This window comes from Asterias amurensis, chromosome 11 (assembly GCF_032118995.1).
Source record: "Asterias amurensis chromosome 11, ASM3211899v1".
NCBI classification, from domain to species: Eukaryota; Metazoa; Echinodermata; class Asteroidea; order Forcipulatida; family Asteriidae; genus Asterias; species Asterias amurensis.
This window is the reverse complement of record NC_092658.1, coordinates 21,258,943-21,277,158: the sequence shown is the minus strand read 5'-3', so window position 1 is coordinate 21,277,158 and position 18,216 is coordinate 21,258,943. Positions and strand designations below refer to the sequence as shown.

The following is an 18,216-nucleotide window of genomic DNA, read 5'->3' as shown; positions in this document are numbered from 1 at the left end:
CAATGCTGTAGGCGCTTATAATGATATTCAGTAAACATCAGACGATAAAATATGTGTGGCCCGTCCCAATGCTGTAGGCGCTTATAATGATATTTCGCACCTCAGTGTAATCAAAGATGGGTTCATGTTTATTTGAGAAGTAGTAATAACTACAACTGACACATCGACAGTTAGCAATAACATAGAGTAAGGTATAATAATGCATGGCAGGCTGAGATCAACATGGTGATGATGTAACGGTCGTATACAGCACACATGGGATCGGTCAGTAGATGCTCCACAGAGCATGGCATTACAGTGTGACACTGAAGGATCTTGTTTTTGTAATTTTGTGAAATGAAAAATATAACAAGAGTTACAATAATACAATTGTGAATCTTTTTAAGGCAAACTATACCTTTTGTTTTTTTGAACCATTCGATTATTTTAATCCTTTATACATGTGAAAGTACACAATAAAACTATCATCTGGAAATTGCATTTCAATGGGTGAAGTTTTTGAGATCTCCGAAAATCCAGAGCGAGTGTCCACGCATAAAGAATAATCCCTGTGTGAATGCACAATCTGAAAAGCGTTTCGCGGTAACGCTTCTCATATTCTTCCGGACACCATAAAACAAGCTCAAACAGTGAATTTATTTAAGACAAATTAAAAACACATTTATTTTTGCAATAGCCTTCAGTACTTCTTTCTGTATCAACTAAATTTTGCTTTTGTATTTACTTCACATCTCTATATTAACTTTTGCTTCTCTTGTGTTTTCATCTCTAAGCGCATAGGGACTTCTCTGTGATTGTGATATGCGCTCTACAAAAATGGTTCATCATTCAAATTGTAGGCATAATAACTGTTATCTTTTTTTCATAACCTCATTACTTCGAAGTGAAATTACTCTCAAAATGCTTTACCTTTCATACGGTGCTGTAGGCTTCTAACCAAAGGAGAGTGATAACCAAACGTATACCTTCCCTTTTAAGGGCCTATGTACTTTTTGTAGGACAAAAAACACAATGTCCACAGATTTAATTTAAACTTACACAGTTTGAAGATAATGATAGTCGAAAGCTTCCCTGAAAATATTACGTGCTGAGGTACTGTAGTTTTTTTAATCATCTTCATGAAAATAATTTTCATCTCAGTGATCATGAGACGAGAATTATTTTAGCATGTAAAAACGTATTTTCATGACATTGTTTTACTCATTTCTCAAAAACTACAGCACTTAAAGGCAGTGAACATTACTCAAAATAATTTACTCAAAATAATTATTAGCATAAAACCTTTCTTGGTGACGAGTAATGGGGAGAGGTTGATGGTATAAAACATTGTGAGAAACGGCTCCCTCTGAAATGACATAGTTTTCGAGAAAGAAGTAATTTTCGACGAATTTGATTTCGAGACCTCAAATTTAGAACTTGAGGTCTCGAAATCAACCATCTAAATGCACACAACTTCGTGTGACAAGGGTGTTTTTTTTCATTATTATCTCGCAAGTTCGATGACCGATTGAGCTAAAATCTTCACAGGTTTGTTATTTTATGCATATGTTGAGATACACCAACTGTGAAGGCTAGTCTTTGACAATTACCAATAGTGTCCACTGCCTTTAATCAACTAATATTTTAAGGTACGCTTTCTACTATCATTATCTTCAAACAATGTTAGTTTAATGTTAATCTGTAGACATTGTATTTTTGTGTACACAATTCCTTTAAAGGCTATAATATATATATTTAAAAAAAAAAGTCAAATGAATATGTGTAAATCAAAGGATACAACAATTTAAATGATTCTGAATTTCAGAAACCTAGGCAGCCTTTACAGATTTTATATGATTTCATTTGAGATCTTAAACCAAATGACCTTTTCACCTAGAGACTTGGTGCATTGGAATATAGGTCTAGTTCACGTTTGTTATTTTATGTACCGTTCAGTGGTAATATCCGGCAATTTCCCCCGCACAGAATATTGATACATCCCTTGCAGTTAGAAAAGCAAACAAGCATTGACCAAAACATGGTCCTTCACTTTAAAGAGTCTTAAAGACGAAATAATATTCTTTCTAAATTCGGACAATTCAAAAAACATCTTGAACAGGAGTAGTCCAATCTATAATTAAGTTCTTTGTTGATTTTCGTGTTCTTAGTGAAATTTCCACATGTAAAATAAAGTTATATTAATGCAGCTATTTACACGTGGTTTGCATGTAGAGTGACTTTGAAATGAAGAAACCGGCATCTACTTATTCTTTCGTAATAATGGTTTTATACAAAACATAGCATATAATAAGAACAATGGCATTATTGGTTGAAAGGCCGAGATAAATGTGACTTTGAGAGATGAAATGATATGATAGCAATCGATGGCTTGAGGTTCAGCATTCAGCAAAATTGTATTTCTTGTTTTATGTTAAAGGCAGTGGACACCATTTGTAATTACTCAAATTAATTATTAGCATGAAACCTCACTTGGTAACGAGTAATGGGGAGAGGTTGATAGTATAAAACATTGTGAGAAACGGCTCTCTCTGAAGTGACGTAGTTTTCGAGAAAGAAGTAATATTCCGCGAATTTGATTTTAAGACCTCAGATTTAGAATTTGAGGTCTCAAAATCAAGCATCTGAAAGCACACAACTTCGTGTGACAAGGATTTTTTTCCTTTCATAGTTATCTTGCAACTTCGACAACCAATTGAGCTCAAATTTTCACAGGTTTGTTAGTTTATGCATAATAATGTTGAGATACAACCAAGTGAGAAGACTGGTCTTTGACAATTACCAATAGTGTCCATGTCTTTAAAAGCAAAGTATAGAATTGGGTTTTGGAACCGTTCGTTTGAAATCGTATATAAATGTAGACGTAGATAATAAAACTTAACCGTGAAATTTCACTTCAAAAGGTGGTCTCGTTTTTGAGATATCGCTAAAAATCTGAAGCGAACATGTCCACGCAGGATGAATAATCCCTAATAGGAACACACAATCTGAGAAACGTTACTGAAGGCAACGCTTCTCAGATTCAAATTTTGGGGCATAAAAACTTATATCTTTTTTACATTACTCCGAATTTAAATGTTACATACGATGCGTTATACTGCGAAACCTGCTGATGGGATTACTTACAAAAAGCTTCCCTTCAAATAAAGCCAAAGTAATTTACTAAATTTTCTGAATATTGTTTTATTACGACTGACTTGACATAAAGATACCGAGATCGTTTTTTTCTTATCCTGATTTCGTAATGTTTTTATTTATTACCATAAGCCCTTTAATAAAACCTGGAGGATGAAAGTAATGTGACTGTGAGAAATGAACGATCACAGCCAGTAACACTTCTGATTCATTAATCTTCCAGAGACACAGGAAGGTGTGTCTGAAATCTCTGTATTCGGCAATAATATGTTTCTGATTATGTCTTAATGACACTTGACACTATTGGTAATTGTCAAAGACCAGTCTTCACAGTTGGTGTATCTCAACATATGCATACAATAACAAACCTGTGAAAATTTGAGCTCAATTGGTCGTCGAAGTTGCCAGATAATAATGAAAGAAAAAACACCCTTGTCACACGAAGTTGTGCGCTTTCAGATGCTTGATTTCGAGACCTCAAATTCTAAATCTGAGGTCTCGAAATCAAATTCGTGGAAAATTACTTCTTTCTCGAAAAGTACATCACTTCAGAGGGAGTTGTTTCTCGCAATGTTTTATACTATCAACCTCTCCCTAACCAAGTTAGGTTTTATGCTAATAATTAATAATTATCAATAGTGTCCACTGCCTTTAAAACGGATGTTGTAGGCATATAACTGAGCTAGGCCTAAAGTTGTATACATTTATCTCCCACGCCTTGGGGTCAGTACGTGTGACAAAAACCCTTAGTGAAAATACTACATCGTGAATCCATTATATCTACATCCATCATCATGGAGGCCAATACATTACTGGTTTTTCTTCTTTAATGTGGATGAGACTTAAGCACTGCAGGGCCACATTAGCTACCATGAGATTCAGTCTATTCTGTGTAACAGCAATTTCTTGCTGACGTCATACGTGTGACGTTATACACCATGTCTTCCTGTTTGGCTCAATCACGTGATCTTATCCGGAAGTAGTTTTCGTTTTGTCGATACTTTTTTTTTCTTAATGTGGAAAAGGCGACGCTGCCGCATAAATTACTGATTTAATTTGAGTCTTTTAAAGCCAGACATTAAACAATGCCCTTTGGGTATTGCATGCTATAGAGGAGCCATGAAGGATATTATGATAAGAGGAGACGTACTAGGCCTCTATGTTGCATGCTCCGTAAAGGTCTACAACAAGGAATATACGCAGAGCCATTCGAGCTTTGCGTAATGAATTATAATACTGTCTACCTATTGCCATTACACTATATTATGCTGGTAAATTAAAGCGTAAAATGTCAAGCAATGCTATCCTAGGCCTAAACCTGAAATACATCATTTTAAAATGATAAATGATTCATTGATTAAAGGCAAAGTGTAACTTCGTTTTTTTCTAACCGTTCCAATAGCCTTTTGAGATGGCGGACACAAAACACTATAAGGTTTGGGTAAATCTGTCTGTATCCTACACCCAAACAAAACAGTACACTTCTATCACATTCGCAATACCTTAAAAAGAGGCTTATTGTGTTGATCCTATGTTAATGAAGATCATGATAAAAATATCCTGTGAAAATTTCATTTCTAAAGGTGGTCTTGTTTTTTGAATTATCGCCGAAAATCCGGAGTGAATTATGTTTAGGCAGGAAGAATAATCCCTAATAAATATGAAACTACACAAATCTGAGAATCGTTATTTCAGTAACGCTTCTCAGTGTTTATTGCCATTCATTTTAAGAGTGGTTACCAATCGTATTCTTCCCTTTAGTGAAGGCTAAAGGTCTCTCGCAATAACTCAAAATTATTGGAATATTTGCCCTCTGTTTTGGTAGTTTTTATAGTCTAGTTAGGTTCCATGTTGGTGACCAAGATTTGCGAATTATAACCAATCTGGGACAGTATACTGGGATAAGATTGTATTTTGTGTAATTTGGGGGTCATATGCCCTTTTATCTTTGTGGTTTTGTTCGTGTATTTTGTCGTTTTCTGCTTTATATTGTATCAACTACCGTATTTTCCATTATTTTTTCACCGCTAGTGTATTTTTAATTAGGTGTGATGAAATTATTAAACCATAAAAAATAGAAAATATAGGCTAGGCTACTGGTTGGATTGTATTTGTCTTACTGCTAACGATAATTAAGGGGTTTCACAACTATAGTCTAATCTGAATTATATTTAGTTCAGGTACTCAAGGAGTTATGCACCATTGATTTTTAAAGAGCAAATTTATTCAGGTCCATTAGTTTCAGTGAACAAATCATCAGCCTTAACCGACCAATGGAAATTTAATCAAAATAGGCAATAACGATAAAAATACACACGATAACGGGGTGCGTCTTTTCTGATCGCAGCTTATTTGTTTTTTTGGAAACGCGCCTTCTGGGGGATTTCCTAGCACGTGGCTTCAACAAAAATAAAAATAAACATTTTTTAAAGAGTTTGGCTTAGCTTTCACCCCCAATATCTAATTTTTTAAAAATTATGCTGGCTTCATTACCAATCATGTTTTCTATACTATGAATACATTGGACAGCCTATTTTTATTTATGTTTATGTGTGATTTTCTGCTGCGTGTTTCTTATGTTATTATTTTTTAATATTGGAAGTAAAGAGGCTTATAGACTATTCATGTTGGTGCAGCTCATAATATTGCAACCCCTTTAAACAGTGTATAAACATTTTAACATGTATGCTTTACTGGGGTATGTGCTTCATGTCATTAATTGGGTTCCATTTCTCATTAATAAAAACTGTTTAAGTATGGTGTTTAAAATAGTGGAGTAGACGAACTTTTCTCAAATTAATCAAGTGATTTATCGACTCATTTCATCGAGTAGTTGTTGATCAAACTGTGAAAATACACAGACCTACTAAGCAACTACGAGATCGGTCATACCGCCGTTTAGCATGTCAAATTTCACCTAATGTTTTCTCAGAATGGTGCCAGAGAAGATCAATTAACGAGATGAAATTTCACGACCAATGTTCGTGTGATTTTATAATTCATAACTTCGGTTTTTTTATATGGTATAAAAGGTGTTATCACTACTAATTAACATTTATCATGTTAACTATAATCAAACGATTTAATATTATCTAAAATAAACCTACACTGTCATTACTTGGGGTTCCCCTATAAGGCTTAACCGAATAAACGCTGCCATTTACCCAACTGATATAGGCCTAAGCTAACCATACAAGGCTTTTGAAGCTCTGTGCCTTTTACCTAATTGCTTCTTTGCCCATCCTACATCCACAATTTATTAACTGTCTGCCTACCCTGCTTCCTATTCGGAGGGGATGAAATTACGCCCCCATAAACATCGTATTCTGGGTCCGCGACGCCCCCATAAACATCGTATTCTGGGTCCGCCCCCTCATAATAGCAGACACATTAGTAATGCTGGACTTGCTGACGTATAGAGTGATGCACGAACGCATATGCTTGATTGAGTGTTGAGAAGGTAAATACTTGACGTTGTTTATGCCCGAACCCATGTCTGTAATAACCTTGCTGTAGATTTTTCTTTATTAAAGGCTGCGTTTGACTTTGTTTACAATTCATATTGCCCGCCAAAACATCAACAACATTTGGCTACAAATATTTGCGTAAAAACATCAGTCTACGTAGGAATGTTATAAGTAAATAACTTCTTAAAGTCGACGTACACCAAATGTCAAAGACCAGTCTTCTCACTTGGTGTTTCCCAACATATGCATTAAAATAACAAATCTGTGAAAATGTTGACTCACTGGTCATCGAAATTGCAAGGGAATAATGAACGAAAAAACACCCCTGTTGCACAAATAATTTGTGAGCTTTATTTTTTTGAGTGAGAAATTACCTCTTTCTCAAAAAATTAAGTTACTCCAGAGGGAGCCGTTTCTCACAATGTTTAATACTACCAACAGCCCCACCCCATTGCTTGTTACCAAGAAAGTGTTAATGCCACAATTAATTTGAGTAATCACCAATAGTGTCAAGTGCATTTAAAGGCTGCATTTGTTTTTGTTTTCAATTAATTTACCCCAAAATGTAAACTCTTATGCAATCAAACTAACATGTGAAAATTCATCTCAAAAGGTGATCGGGTTTTTGAAGGAGATATCGCCAAAAATCCGGAGTGAATAATATATCCACGCAGGACAAATAACCCCAATATAACAATCTGAGAAGCGTTACTGCAGTGACGCTTTTCAGATTCATATTTGGGGCCATAAAAACTGACATCTTTTTACACAACCACATTACTCCAAAGTGAAATATTACTCAAAAGCTACAAACAATCGAAAGCTGCTGTATGCTTCCAACCAAAGGTGTTTTATTGCCAGTAATTGGAAGACATAACCAACGTATATTAAAATAGAAATATGGCAACAAAAATAACAAGGATTTTCGAGAACAACGAATGAAAAGATTTTTGTTTTAGATCGGTGAATAAATTTACAACGGTGAATAATAGTTTGCAAATGGCTGCCATAAACGTGTGCAAAGGAAAAGGTCACTCAGTGTGAATAGGGTCCGTGCTTTATTTATTCTAATACCTAGGTCTCGATTCTTTAAAGGCACTGGACACCTTTTATTTGGTTATTGCCAAAGACCAGTGTTCTCACTTGGTGTATCACAATATATGCATAAAATAACAAATCTGTGAAAACTTGTACCCAATTTGTCATCGAATTTGCAAGAGAACAATGAAAGAAAAGCACCCTTGTTGCACAAAATAATGTGTGCGCTTTCAGATGCCAAATACAAATCTTGTAGGCATAGTATTTGAGTGAGAAATTATACCTCTTTCTTAAAAACTACGTTACTTCAGAGGGAGCTGTTTCTCACAATGTTTTAAACTATCAACAGCTCTCCATTGTTCGTAAACAGGTAAATTTGTATGCCAACGATTATTTTGAATAATAACCAATAGTGTCCAGTGCCTTTAATTTACCAAGGAACCTATTTATACATAGGTATTGACCGCTTCTGTAATGGGATACTTTAATATGTGATTAATTCAACAGAGTGGGTGCTGGGAATATTTTGCAGGACTGTTGTTTAGCATAGCCTCGTTATCCGGCAAAGCTCTTAGTCTTAGCACGGAGGCTTCCTCCTTGGTCTAAGTATACTTGCCAGCCAGCCATGGTCGCTGGGAAGCAAAGGGATTGTATGTTGATAAAGAGTTTCTGCAAAGAAACAAATATGTACACCCAGCTTTACTATTTCATTTATCATTAGTCCTATATAATTTGACTGAATTTTCACTGTGATTTTCACGAAAACTGAGACTAATGGTAAATTTGAATAAATAATTCTCTGACTAAATGTCCCTGTCAGAATTTTGAAAAGTATATCTGGACATTCTGTTAGTGACATATGTCAAAGGTTTTTTATTCCCTTATGCCTAAATTTGGTTGGCTCAAATGTAGGTTAGGTTACTGCCGAGGCATGTAGCTCTCAATGGCTCAAATATTGCGTGGTAATTAGTTATCTAATTAAAAGCAACCACAGGGAATTATAAAAAAGTGGCTACACATAACTTCAATCAATTTTAACTAGATGGTTTAAAGGGAAGGTACACGTTTGGTATTAACTCAAAACAAATATTAACTTAAAAACTGACTTAGTAACGAGCATTGGGGAGCTGTTGACCGTATAACATATTGTGGGAAACATCTCCCTCTGAAGTAACGTAGTTTTTGAGAAAGAGGTAATTTCTCACTAAAATAATAAAAGACTTCTAGCTAGAAGTCTTTTATTCCTTTGTGTGAAAGCACACAAATTCGTCCAACAAGGGTGTTTTTTCTTTCAACATTTTCTCGCAACTTCGATGACCGATTGAGCCCATATTTTCACAGGCTTGTTATTTTTTGCTTATGATGGGATACACCAAGTCAGAACACTGGTCTTTGGCAATTACAAAACGTGTACCTTCCCTTTAAAGGGAAAGTACATCATTGTTTTTCTGTGAATAATTTAACTCAAGTCCTCTCCGGTCTTCAGTCACATACAACCATCCAATTTGTGAAAAACTCTCATCAACCTGTTTTGTCACCTTTTGTTGGGATGTTATTACTGATATAATTTCTTTTACAATAAGTCAAATAGTCCAACAGTGGTTTTAAGGGTTTTTAGGACCTGATGTTTTTTCGGAATTATTTTTCAGTGTCTCCATTTAAAAAAAAAATACATTGGGACCTATGAATATTAATTATGCTAAAGGAAGAGCGCATGTTAGCATATCATAATGCGGATCAAATTAATGATAATTGTGGATTCGTGATATCATGTCGTTGTTATGGCAAACTTTAATAACATTCATCATGGGATATTTTGGCCCACATTTCTATCTGTTTTGAATCTTCTTTTTGCAAAACATGTCCCCTGAAAATACATCACGAATACCTGTATTCTGTTGATGTTTTGATATTGTTTGTGAATCATGGCCTTTTAGATACTGCTTAGGGACAACAATTGGTAAACGAGGAGATACCATTCTAATACTGACCAGTTTTGTTATGACGGATATCCCTGGGGTTAATCCATCCTCATATCGAAGGGAAAACATCCAGCATTTGACCTTTTTTTAATCACAAACAACCAAACCCTGAAGAGACTTCTTCCACTTTCCCGCCCCCCAAAATAACATGTTAAATTCCACGCGTCATGTAATGACATTGGTCTAAAAATAGATGAGGTGATGACGTCATTAGCAGCTTCACTTCCGACAAAACAGAAGTTAATTCCAACTAGAGGTTCTATGTTAAGCAAAAAGATGGGTTGTCAACATGTTGACACGTGCATCATGCTCTGGGGCTTCTAAAGCTCTCTCTGTGCCAGCCAACATGACCTAGGATCTATTTTATGTGTTTAAATTGTTAGCTTTTTGTTTCAGATGGGAATAAGAACTGCTGTTGATGAGATGCTCCTACCTAGATTTCCAGCTTTTGATGTTGCTAATTATCACTGGGTATTGTAGTTTACTTGTTATTTAGCTTAATAATAATTGAACTGATTACATAACAAGTTAAAAGGTCTTACAGTGAATAGTAGCTTCAGGTTTGTATATGTTTATTTTGTATTTTTAGTTGATGAAAATGGTCACAACCACAACAGCAAACTAGCCTATTTTAAATGACGAGTACACGAGTTGATTTCGTACGTCAGCAAACAGATAGCCACGTGGTTATGATGGGGAAACGTAGCCCTAGATAATAAACTATCAATCAAGAATTCAACTAATTCTTGAAGAGTACATACACGGAATCGTAGTGTCGCTCTTGTGTACGAGAATTGTCGTGTATGTACGTACACGTACACGATATCGTGTACGTACATACACGATCGTGCATACCCAATAATTATGTACAAGTAACTTCAACATACAGACGGACACGATAGGTTGTGAATTGCTGTGTTCGTACACAGTTATCGTGTACGTACACAGTTATCGTGTACGTACACAGTTATCGTGTACGTAAACAGTTATCGTGTACGTACGCAGTTAGCCTGTACGTACACAGATATACGAGCTATTTATAAGAGGTATGTTTTGTCCAAATGTGGCTGCAATAAGCTTCCGTAAAATAGAGAATAGTCGTGTGCAGCAAAAAATCCAATGCAAGGCTGTTTAGTACGCGTGCCTAAAACAACACGAGTCGCGTGCGTAGTCACACGACCTGTGTACAGTCAAGTGTCACTCACTGCATGCTTGGCGTACGTAACGTCTCAAATTTAAAACCGCAGGAGTCCTCGCTTATATAAATGAACATGGCTATATGCTTGGCACTGATCATGAATACCAAAACACAAATAGCTTAGAGTAAAGCACGTAAGGAAAGTGGAGGACTGACAGTGGAAATAACAAGCCTGTGATGTTGGTTGAGATACAGCTCCTGGGCATTATAATTCGAAACTGGATGCTACGTTATTTATACAGCCTTGCTATGGCAAGATTCTGAAGTCACCCCTTGACATTTCAACCGTGTGACATTTACAAAGCTGTGCTTGGGCGAGAACACACCGTGTGAGCAGACAATGGTGGCACGCGAATGCAGAAGACTGTTGCTACGCTATTCATTCAAATCAAAGATGACTGCCCCCTTTTAGAAAGATGCAATAATTGATTTATTTGCTTTCAGGCATACGCCATATGGATTTTTTGTTAAGGTTTTTTACTGTAATTGAAGTATGGTCTATGTGGTGGCGATTTAATTACGTGGGAAAAGAGGTTGTGTTTTGAAATTACAAAAAGATATGGCGCGAAATCAATGAATATGATAACGTTTAATTGTACAGCATGCACGGGGGCGTAAACGCCTTCTTGCCGATTAACGTGTAGCAGCTCCCATTAAGTCAATGTTTTAGTCACATGCATAATGGGCTTATCCGCAAAGGATTTTGACTGCTGAACGACACCAAGTTTATTTCATTTGAAATATGATTTTTTAGAGATGCAGGACCTTCCGGACAATATGAAACGAAAATGATTAAACCCACGCAATCAGGGGCTGAAAATCTCAATCCACATATGCAAGAATTTTTTTAAAGGCAAGATACACATTTGGTTTTTGACTTTTAATCCTACCATACAATAAAGCTAAACTGTGACAATTTCATTGCAAAAGGTGGTAGCATTTATTGTGAGAAATTGCCGAACAACTGGTGCACTAGTAGAACTATGATGATTGTCCACGTAGGAAGACAAATCGGAGTAGGAGTAGGCCTACGATCTGTATACTGAAATGTTTTGAATCCCCCTCTCTAAAATCACATTAATGTTAACCAACAGCTGCAGTGCTTCTCATTAAATACGTTTTTATGGTCATTAACTTTTGGAGATTACCAAATGTATACCCTTAGTTGTATGTATTATGTATAGAAAACTAGAAGGAAGCTTCAATTTTTAACGAACCAGAAAAGGCAGTCATGAACAAAGTCATTTTTGAGAAGGGTTGCTTCAAATTGTGCCCGAGATACTGTGCATGACGAAGCTGACACTTTCTTTGTGTCAACAGACAGCACAGAGGAAGGCTAGGGATTTAGTTGATTTGTACCGGTAGCGAACTCAGTGTTGGCTGCCGAATAGCTGTCGGCTTACTTTTTTTTATCTGGACAATCCTTTTAATCTAAAGCTTGGTGATTGTTGGATTCCGAAATTCCAAATGGTTAAATGCCAACGAACTCGCAGAGATATCGTATCCTCGTTCCCATCTGACCACTATCAGAGCATCCACCTTCAGGTGTTAATTTTTCAATCTTGCAACTTCGTTCCCAAGAGAGATGCTTCGCTCATGTAGTAGTGTAGAAAAAACAAGATAGACATTAATCATACTGTTGCCCACACTCAAATAATTGCATCCTGCAAATAGCCGATTCTAGACAAGTCCCAGACTTGTCCATCGACAATAAACATGTCCTGAATTACTATCCATAGCTTCACAGCCGAGTTACTAAACTACTGGGACATTGTTCCCAAAGTCACTTAAGTACCATCTAAGTACATTCTTGAAACCGCAGTTTGTTCCCATGCAGTGCCCCATTTCTCCCATATCAGAATATTAGTCAATTAAAATCATCGAAATTGGACTAGATGTTATGAGTTTCCCTGGTAACATAATAACGGATACCAGTGAGTTATCTTCAAAGGGTAATTCAATTTGTGCAACTTAAGTCTAACATTTTCCCCACGTACGTCATTTTATATCTTAGTACGAGATGAAATCCTGTTTTTTGGCCGGTGGCAGTTTTCACTTACGAGATAAGTTCCCTTTTGAAACCGAGTGAGAATAAACGCGCCGGAATTGACATCTCACTGCCCGGGGAGGACCGGCGGGAAAACACAAAATCCCTCCATCCGAAGTGGACAAATAAAAAACGGCAAATCATAAAAGATTGTAGCTTAAATCCCAGATCCTAAATTTAGATTAAGTCCAATGGAAAACATGTTTGGTCAGTAACCTCTTAGCCAAACAGCGTTTGATGTGATTTGTCACGTGCAGGTGGACTTGGCTGTTGTTGTTTATAATTTGATATACCGATAATATTGAGGTGATATTTTAATGCAAAAACACCTTTATGGGTTTTTATAAAAATATATACTTTTACAAAAATGGTGACTGGACACCGTTTACGTACTTTGACAAACCCTTGACATTTCATCTCCAAGGGCGATTTTCGAGAAAGCAACAATTGATTTGTTTTCAGCTTTACTTGGCAGAGACTTTGTACTTAAAGACAGTGGACACTATTGGTAACTGTCGAAAATTTGAGCTCAATCGGTCACCGAAGTTGCGAGATAATAATGAAAAAAGAACCACCCTTGTCACACGAAGTTGTGTGCTTTCCGATGCTTGATTTCGGGACCACGAATTCTAAATCTGAGGTCTCAAAATCAAATTCGTAAAAAATTACTTCTTTCTCGAAAACTATGTTATTTCAGAGGGAGCCATTTCTCACAGTGTTTCATACTATCAACAGCTCCCCATTACACGTTACCAAATAAGGTTTTATGCTGATAATTATTTTGAGTAACCACCAATAGTGTCCACTGCCTTTAAAGGGCCTATTAATTTATTATGTGTGTTATCAAAATAAAATAAAAGAAGACAATGCCTATAAACAAACTATTCTGTTTTGAATCTGAACTGGCCTTGGATACAATTACCGTTCACAAATCCATAGATTTAAATTATTATAATACAACAGGAAAGTACTGTTGGCAAGCAGCATCTTTGTTTGAGATGATTTAATGAATGCAGAAGCTAATTGCTGTCTGTCGTGTCATGGTCACACAGACACTGGGTGATGGTTAATGGACTTTAGAAGTAATTGATGATGACACATGGCTAATTATGGCAATGGAACGCTGTGGTTTCTGTTCCATAGCATATACACGCACATTGAACTTCTGAGTCTATTGAGCACGGAAATTAGGCAAATGTGTGTAAAATTATTTGGATCCAGCGAGATTTTTGCGCCAAAATAGATTTTACTGATTTCAAAAGCAATTAGTACCATTTTTGTCAAAGGCGTTTTCAGCCACCTTCCAATATAATTTTGCATATAATTATATCTCAACTAATGAGCAATAAAGTAAACACGGTGACAATGCCTATGTTTATGACACATGGGATCCCACTATAACCTTTGCCTCTTTGCCTTAGGTTATAACTAGTTCCGTTCTATTTTTGATTTTTAACATACATTAATTAATGTTGATACTTATGTCCTTTTACAACCACGATTTTGCTGGCGACCTGACGTCATACATACTGACGTCATGACATTGAGTCAAAGGGTTACATCAAACATTGTCCATCATTAAGTCTTGAAATGAGGATGTAATGATGCAGAATATGTCTCACAGAATGTCCTCTCCTCAATAACAAGACAAGTGTGACGTAATTGGTGAGGGATGACGTTGCAGACGGGCCTGGACCATTAGCTTTGTGAATCTGAATCTTTATGGTTGGCAAGACATCCTAGTGGAAACACCACACCAACTTGGGTAACTTAGTTTGGTTTTCACGTCACAAGGGTGAGGGTGGTCATTCAATTCTCCCCATTTATCTGTCTTGTCTGTCCCAGGGTAAATTTTTAAAGAGCACTATGCTTCAAACGGAGTACCTTTAGCCATGTTATAATAATGTTTCAATTTAGACTGTATAATGCTTGAATTGCATTTGATGCTTTTGTTTGTTGTTGCCAATATTGAATGAATGTCTTAACTACAAAACAACAAACAGAGTTTTCCTGAATGCAGAGTGCGACTGCGATAGTTGGGTGCCAAATCAATGTTTGGTGGGAGGCGGTTCCAGTCTCTGATTGTTATTTGAAAGAAAATGTTATCAATACAGTTCTGGTGGGCATCTGCCCAAGTTTTTGCTTGTATCCTCTTGTAGAGCGATTGGTAGGATCATATAACACCATGTTGGGAAATATACGATTTTGTTGAGAATTTTGTACATCATTTAGTTTGCTGTCACCAAACGGATTCCTGTGTTTCCTAATGGCGACTCGAACTTTAAGATTATGGGGGGAACGAACTCATTTCACCCTCTATGACCTGACACAATCTTAACTGCGAGTGTTGAACATTGACACTATCTGGTAAACCCCCAAAGGGATGGTATGTTTATAATTGACCATCGATCTACGAAGGATTTGAGTCTGCTCTTTGTGAATAGTTGGCATAGCAACGACCATCCAATTTTCTAATCTTAAATGTTCTCCATTTTGAGAACAACCCTAGTGATGGAGAAGTTGTTACTCTTCACTAAGATGCGAGCGCCTGTTATAATGTTTTCGAAAGTTACAATTAAGGTATGAACTGGAAAAAAAAACAAAAGCATTGAAATGGATTAACTCATCCCTTAAGATTACAGGAAACTGGTACCAGATGATAAAGAACATGAAATAGTGTGTACCTCAACATAGACATTTTTATGATGACATTTTGTTATTAATATTATAGGCCCATATCTCATACCTATATGCCTAGATGAAGGAAACATCAAATGAATATATTATGTTAATCTTCCGAAACTGGACCAAAAAGGTCATGTTGCACCAGGAGAAGTGTTTCCGGTCTTCTTAAACTGAATTTACAAAGATTTTGAATAATTTTCGTCAATGCATGAATCCGACTACAAACTTACCTGTCGAGCACCAGTTCCTCCAGCTTAGGCAGATCACATGCCACATACTCCAGGGCAGAATCAGTAATTTTAGGGCACCACGAGAGATCCAAGGATTTCAACTGACTCATATTCTCAGCAATTAGCTCTACAGCTTCGTCTGTGATCTTACTGCAGCCAGATAGGCTAAGCACGCTAAGCTGGGGCAGGCACTGCACTATGTTGACCACAGCATGATTGGTAAGCTCCCAGCAGGATTTCAGACGCAGCACAGCCATGCTGCTGTTTGGTCTGGCAGGGAAGTAGGCCAGTAGGCTATCCGTCACATGGTACGCCTGTAGGTTAAGTTCCCGTAGGTTGGGCAGCCTTTGTGCTACAGCTGCCACACTTTCATCTGCAACACTAATACAATCACTGATGCTTAGAGAGACTATACGTGGCTGGAGACTTGACCATAAACCTGCTTCTGTGAAATCGTTGCAGCCACTGAGCTCTAGAGATTCTACAGATCCCAGTTGCTCCAACATCACCTCCAAGCCTGCATCAGTGACCGTGGAGCGTTTCAAACTCACTGCTTTCAGGGTCTTCTTGGTCTTGGGGCAATGGTCGATGAACTCACAGATGTCCAGATCAGAGACACTTACCAGACACACAGACTCAAAACCACGCTGCTCAAAGCTTGCCAATGATGTGAAAGACTTATGAGTATCCTCTGTCTCATCGTAGAGATCTCTCTTATGAATGATTGGAGTAACGAGCTGCCAATATTTCGGCTGGTAGAGTAAATCCTTCCATCTGTGGCACACCTGAGCTAACACACATTTTTCGAAGGGTGTAAAACACGCGAAGAGTCTCAGCAAGAATTGATCATCTTGCATGAGCTCTTGCAAAGTCTTAGCGCTCAACATCCGGGTGAATGGTAGCCTCTTGGACTTGCCATTAATGAGTGTTTTCTTTGGTGCTGTTTCACTACCTTCCTTGCCCTTAGTAATGTCTGACGATTCCATCTTGAGTGTTCCTGAGGTCGTAGCAGACAGCTGGGTGTCTGTATCCGGCTCTATATCACCACCAGTCTTGGCGTTCAAACCCGCCTCCTCCGCCGCGCGATTGCTAATCACACCACCAATTTTGCTTGTCGTATTGTTGTTATCACTGCTCTTCGGTACCGAGATTCCATTCATAGCGAATGAAGGTAGCTTGGTGTGGCGGCTTATGCAGTACTGTTTCCATAGCACTGGCTGCCAGACTGCATCTTCATCATTGCAAACATCCTCGTAGAATATTGAATGGCTCTCCCTTTGCTCATTAAGTATGATCAATGCTGGCAGGCCCTGCGCATAAATACTCATACAGCGTACACTGCTGGTACACACACACAGAACTCACAGTCGATTTTAATTTCGAAGATTATTTTAACTCGGCTTGTAACGCATGTAATGACGAGAATCATGTACTAATTCAGTCCGTGTTATTTGCATAACGACAAAACCGCCATATTCTAAATACACAGTGCAGATGTAGCAGCAATATTCCGTGTGTATTTTAATACAACGCAGTCATCTCCATCCATTGAGATGAAATAGTCGTTGATTGAAATGTTTTCCTCTCTCAGCATACACAAATCAAGTTGAAGACAAGACGGGAATAATGAGAGTAATGTTGAAACTATGCATTCAGGAGCCGTAGACACAATGTGTAAGGGAGATGTTCGTACGTTACTGAAGGCAGGTCATTGTAAGTGGGATGGGCAGCTGGGGTCAACCCGTCCTCATCTCTACACGGCGATCGTGGTGATGCTAGCACCGTATAGACTACACTCTAGTCCTGTAGTCGCGTGGTAATGTTTGCAAGGCATCTTCAGCTGACAGACACCACCGCAATTTGCGCACAGCGTCAGTCTCTGACGTCAATGCTGTATGGTTAACGCATTCATACCCCCCTGTCTCCTTCTTGCCCCGTCCCTGTCGATGCTAAGTGAGCATGCGCCCAGTCAACCACCCGGTCGCGCTTTCTCTGCATATTATTATTAGATCATCTTTATGTTAAGCAGATTTTATTACCCAACCTCAAAATTGATTTTTCGGGATCTGTTGCAACCTGACCATTAATAAGTATTGTACAATCCATATAGTTGTTGATTTATTCTGAGAAGAATGTCTACTTTGTTCGTCTTTATGCTTAGAATAATATCTTTTCAAAAACATGCAATGAAACCACAATGCAATAGAAACTGACAATTGTTAAAAATTAAACAGCGTTTTGTTCGTCTAAAATAGATCATAGTCAAGTGCTTTATGCTGCCGAGGAATATTTTATTTTCCAAGGAGAATTTTTGTTAAATAATTTGTTTTCTTATGAACAAAACACATCTTAAAGCATGCGGCCAACATTCGTAATTTTTAAAGACCAGTAAAATTGCACTTTCGGTAACCCACATACATCAAAAAACATACCTGTG

The 18,216-nt window shown here is 37.4% G+C and overlaps 1 protein-coding gene across 1 annotated transcript in view; it reads right to left on the bottom strand.

Annotated features, from left to right (window-relative positions):
* Window positions 1-17,535, bottom strand: part of LOC139944594 (uncharacterized) — a 29,042-nt gene extending 11,507 nt beyond the window's left edge. Inside the window, exon 1 of the mRNA XM_071941649.1 lies at window positions 15,780-17,535. Within this exon, the coding sequence (XP_071797750.1) occupies window positions 15,780-17,107 (1,328 nt within the window). The 5' untranslated portion in view covers window positions 17,108-17,535. The remainder of the gene's footprint in view (window positions 1-15,779) is intronic.
* Between the last annotated feature and the right edge of the window lie 681 nt (window positions 17,536-18,216).